The 4964-nt window shown below is 44.7% G+C and overlaps 1 protein-coding gene across 1 annotated transcript in view; it reads right to left on the bottom strand.

Moving 5' to 3' along the window:
• Positions 1-476: 476 nt before the first annotated feature.
• The window catches only part of LOC122157752 (cholesterol 24-hydroxylase), a 15615-nt gene continuing 11127 nt past the window's right edge, over positions 477-4964 (bottom strand). The window contains exons 12-15 of the mRNA XM_042813793.1: positions 3505-3615; positions 3160-3248; positions 2415-2481; positions 477-1971 (exon numbers count right to left, since the gene is read on the bottom strand). Coding sequence (XP_042669727.1) covers positions 1810-1971; positions 2415-2481; positions 3160-3248; positions 3505-3615 — 429 coding nt within the window. The 3' untranslated portion in view covers positions 477-1809. The remainder of the gene's footprint in view (positions 1972-2414; positions 2482-3159; positions 3249-3504; positions 3616-4964) is intronic.

Below are 4964 nucleotides of genomic sequence, written 5' to 3'. Positions count from 1 at the left end.
GCTGCTCGATACATCGCCGATGAGAGCTTGCCATCTGCTGGAAGGCGATCACATTTACAGGCGACAGTCCTGCAGGAGCTGCTGGCCAGTGGGTCAGGGGGAAGGCTTGTGGCAGCTGGATGGTACTGGGGTTTGCTGCAGGGTATTAACGTGGTAACACCCTCTTGTCCACCCTGAGTCCTTGAAAGCACCCCACTATGGAGGGAGCAGAAAGAAATGCATGCTTACTGCCCCTACCACATTCCATCTCGCTCGCCATAAGGCAGAAGCAGCTGCATCCCACACCAAGTGGTTTGTGTGCTGTCAGCAGGATGCACCACTGCCCTCCATTACTCCCTCAGGGCCCCCAACACTGCCAAGATGCATCCCTCCCTCGGACATCTCCAAACCCAGCCCTTTGCACACCCTGCCCCACTAGCATTGCATCTCATGCACCCTAAAACCTGCTCTGAGCGCACACATCCAGCTGCAAGTCCTCAGGTTTCCACATCAGCTTTTATTAATGCACAGGAGAATATGAGCAGATTTCCAGCAAAAGGGAGTGCAGAGCTGTTCTATGGGCAGCCTAAACCCCTAGCAGTACAAGTGCTACTACCTCTGGGTAGAAGTAATATTAGTATACTGCACAGCATTGCTGACGTTGCCAAAAGCAGCGCTCTTAATGGCCTGTTATCCCTCTGCTGCTCTGCACAAGGTGATGCACAATGCAAACAAACCAAAGCAATCTCTTAAGAAGTCACTTTCCTGGTGTGAAACCCAGCACAGAAACTTGACAGTGTATGTTCCGAGTCCTCTCTCTCAAGAAGGTGGTAACACCAACAGTGCTAAGGGTCTCCAGTTCCCTTCACTTCGTGACAGATTTTATGCTCAAACCCACTTTAGGCATCCATGTATTTCTAGATTTTCACAGTATCATTTTTCCCATAGCAGAGCCAGGCTGAAAGCCAGCCCAGAGCAAACAGTTTTGGGGCAGCTGCAGGATATTCTCTTGCCTTTGGCTCAGGCTGCATACATATTTCTTTGAGGCAAGGACAGTTTAAGCAGCATTTGACTTCAGGCACTTCCAGCCCTGCTGTAGCTATGAGGCAGTCCAGTCCAAGTTTTGGAGTAGCTTCACAGTGAGCCAGATAGGGAAATGATGCAGGACAAAATGAACCCAAGTCCTCCCTCACAGAAACAGCCTCGCCTGGATTGTGAATCTAGCACTGACTGCTACTGGAAGTAAAAGACACTGAAGAAAATGAGGCAGAAGCAACAGGGACAATTAGTGATCACAGTGTCTGATTTTTGTTTCAAATCATTTCTCTCCATCATTTTTCTTCATGTAGAGCAGAGATAGGAAAATTATTTTGACCAGGAGAAAGGCTCCAAGCTTCTCTTTTTAAGTTCAGTCCTGCATTCTGTGTTTTTTTATTGTGTAAAAATGAAAATCACAAGGCCTTACTTAGACCATGTTGTGTTGTAAATAAAATTAGTAGAAGCTATCTGCTGGGATCTGGCCTTATTTTTGTGCATTCCCAGGGATACTTCAGTGAGAGGATGTCCTTTACAACATCTGTTAACAACCAGAGTCCCCCAGAAAAACAGAATGCTTTGCAATTCCAGGCATAATTTCAGCTCAAAGATTTTCAAACATCTCTAGAGCAGATCTCCTGAGGTTTTCTTCAGTAAATGATGAGGAAGTTAGGAAAATTTTCTGTCTAGTAATCGTCTAAAGGTGCCTGAAAAATCTAACCTCCAATTAGGGAGAAAATCTTCAAAATGTGATGAAACTCAACCACATTCATTTCGTGCTGCCCTTCCTGATGGTTACACGCTGAAACCCTTAGGAGAGCTCCTTGGCTTTAACTTACACATTACTCCATCTAGTGGCCTAAGGGTTCCCGTGTCCAAAAGTTTAAAACTCTGCCCTGGTACAAGCTGGAATTCAAACCTCTGCAGCAATTTTGCCATCACCACTTTAGCCTCCATCTGTTAAGAAGGAAAGCAAACTCATTATCATTGACAGAAAGTACGGATTTGACAGCAGCATTTGAAATTTAGCATGCTATGTCTTACTGCTTTGTCAATATAGATTTATTAATGGCTGTGAGAATGGGAAGGAAGAACACAGCCAGCTGGGGCTTCCCAGATTTGAAGACAAGTGACAGACACACAGATCTGCCCCTGTGTTTATAAACAAACTCCATTTTGGTGATTCAACCATATCAATGTGATGATTTTGAGCACCAACACTTAGATAAACTCATAGCACATTCCTGACTGCACGGTACATATGCCCCCTATCACGGGCAAGCTATGCACCTTCCCTTTGAGGGGTAGAGGGCTACTGCCCTATCAGAAGGGCCAAGGTACCAGTATACTATGACCTGGCCCAGGGCTCACTAACAGATTCTCATTACAGTTGTGCTCACCTGTGCAAACACCTGCCCAATACAGGAACGGGGTCCCAGTGAGAATGGAAAATAGGAATAATATGGCCTAAAAAGATAAACAATCAAAACTGTCATTCTGACTGTTTTATCATAAAGAAAGACGCAAATCCTTCAACACTACAGCAAGGTAGTGGTTAAATGCCACCCCACCTAGCTGAACTGTCAAGACAATCTCCAAACTAGAATTTTTTGGTTCAGAGCCAACAGATTCTGAACAGTGCTGTCAGTAGCACTCCACTGGCTCAGCTTGCATAGTATGGCCGCATGGAAACTTTATTTCTAAGCCATATTTCAAGCACACCCTAAATGCCCTCCAGCCTATCATGAAGATTTAACAATCCATCCAACTGCTGCTCCTGCATGCACATCTGAACCACATAAGCAAGGAGCTGTTTGGTCCTGGAGATCAGAATAGCTCTCATCTGAAACAAAGTTCCTGACCTAAGCAGTTAGATGTAGGGGCTTCAGCACAAACTGTCCTGATACTTCCATCACACTACCATCCATTTCAAGCTTCCTGGGTAAAGGCTGTCATGCATCAAATCCTTGTTTTGCAGTACAGCAAATACTCATCCTGGCTTTGTCCCAGTCTGGTTCTGACCTCAACATAAATATTAAATAACATGAATTAGAATGGGAAAATTTTTCCTCTGCTTTCTTCCCCCTGAAGTATTAGATATTAAATATTACATATTTAATGATCTGTAAGTAAAAAGAAACTCACTTAGGTGCATCTTTGCTAAATCGGTCTGGATTGAAAGAGAGCGGATCCTCGAAGTACCTGTCCATCCGCCCCATCACGTACGTGCTGAACTGTCAAGAAGGTAGATCTGCATTAGTCAGCAGAAGCTCACCGAAAATGACTCTCTGCTGTCACAGCTGCAAAAACACAGCTATCTTGCACCCCCTAGGCAAAACTGACCCAGGGTCTCAATTCATATCCGAGTCCCAGCCCAAATTTCACCAAACAGTAGGAATGGTGGGGGAGTATTCTGGACTCTGATACTGTTACACGTGGATCCTGCAAGAGCTACATGTTGCTGATGGGGGATGCTGCTGCAAGACTTACAAGTAGCGTTGTGTTTGCAGGAATCCTGACACCTTCAACGACAGTCTCCTTCCCTGTCCAGCGCACTGTCCCTGGGACAGGTGGGTACAGACGCATTGATTCCTTCAGAACCTGTGTCAGCAAAAAGCACAAGAGATCAGTTATTTAATACAGTGCAGAAACATAATGAATTACTCGTATAGCCTTTCATTCTGGCTAAAGGGGAGCTTTTGGCTTGTAGAACAGATGCTGGTGTACCTTCCTCAGAATCCTGTGGGCAAAAAAAATGGCAAAGTCACCTTGCCTTCAGACCTGGTTCTTTCTTATCACTGACATAGAAATTACATAAAGAAGTGACAAGCACAATGCATTCAGCAGATCTAACACCTAAACTTGGGAAAACAATTAGGTGAAATATTACTGGGAAGGAAATTCAAAGGGAGTATCTGAGAGTGAATGAAATTCATGCACCTGACGAGCTGTGCTCAGAGCTGCTGCCAGCAGCACGGGTGGCTGCTGCCACCTCCTCCCCACTCTCAGCACTGTGCTCCTGCCCCTGCCTTTGTGCTCAGGGAGCTGTGCCAGGTCACAGCACCAAAGTGACAAAAAACAACCTGGCAAAGAAAAATGAATAGGAAACAGTGAGAAAAAAAGTGAAACGTGACCGTTTCTTTTGATGGCATTGAGCTGTAAGAATGGCTTATTTCATGAAAGTGAAGCCTAATTAACAGTGCACATTAGCATCGCATTGCAAATGCAATTAACAGTGGGTATGCAAGAATGAATTAATGAAAATGAAGCATGGACAAAAGGATTCAAAATTGCTTGAATGACAAGAGAGGAGTTCCATGGTCTCTGATCCTCCATGGACAGACTAGCTCTCTGACTAATGGTGACTGTGACTTTGCTTGTACAGATCCAAGCTTGTTCTGCTAAATAAACTGTCTGCTTTTGAGAGGCTCTCATGTAATCTGTCTTAACATTGAAAGGCTTAGATACCTAGTCCTAATTGGAGTGATGTAATTGTGATGACGCTCGGACAAGCCTAGAGAAACCTGCTGATTTCAGTAAGCACACAGTGATGTCTTTTCTTTACAAGAAGTGCACTTTTGAATTTATCTGCCACCAAAGCACAGCAGTTTGAGGGACAGGAAATGACAAACATGAGTCTCAACAGGGCAGTTTAAGAGAAAAGCAGTGATAGTAGATTACTAAAATTACAGGGAAATGGAAGCAAGGAGAATAGTTGCCAGGACAGTCTATTCAGCCTCTCCTGAGGGTTACTGGTGTCTCTCATCTTGTAAAAAAAAATAATAATAATTAAAAAAAAAAATACTTGATAAATGCTGGCAAGTAGCCAACCCCCGGCTTTACAGTTCATTACCAACTTTTTACACACAAAATTTCTTCTAGGACCAAACATTTGTTTGTTTTCCCCCCCCCCCCCCGTGGGGGGGGGGGGGGGGGGGGGGGGGGGGGGG

Source organism: Centrocercus urophasianus, unplaced genomic scaffold (genome assembly GCF_019232065.1).
Source record: "Centrocercus urophasianus isolate 14NV4802_14NV808 unplaced genomic scaffold, USGS_Curo_1.0 seq_14, whole genome shotgun sequence".
NCBI classification, from domain to species: Eukaryota; Metazoa; Chordata; class Aves; order Galliformes; family Phasianidae; genus Centrocercus; species Centrocercus urophasianus.
Note: the sequence above shows the minus strand (reverse complement) of the source record. Positions and strands in the feature narration are given on the sequence as shown.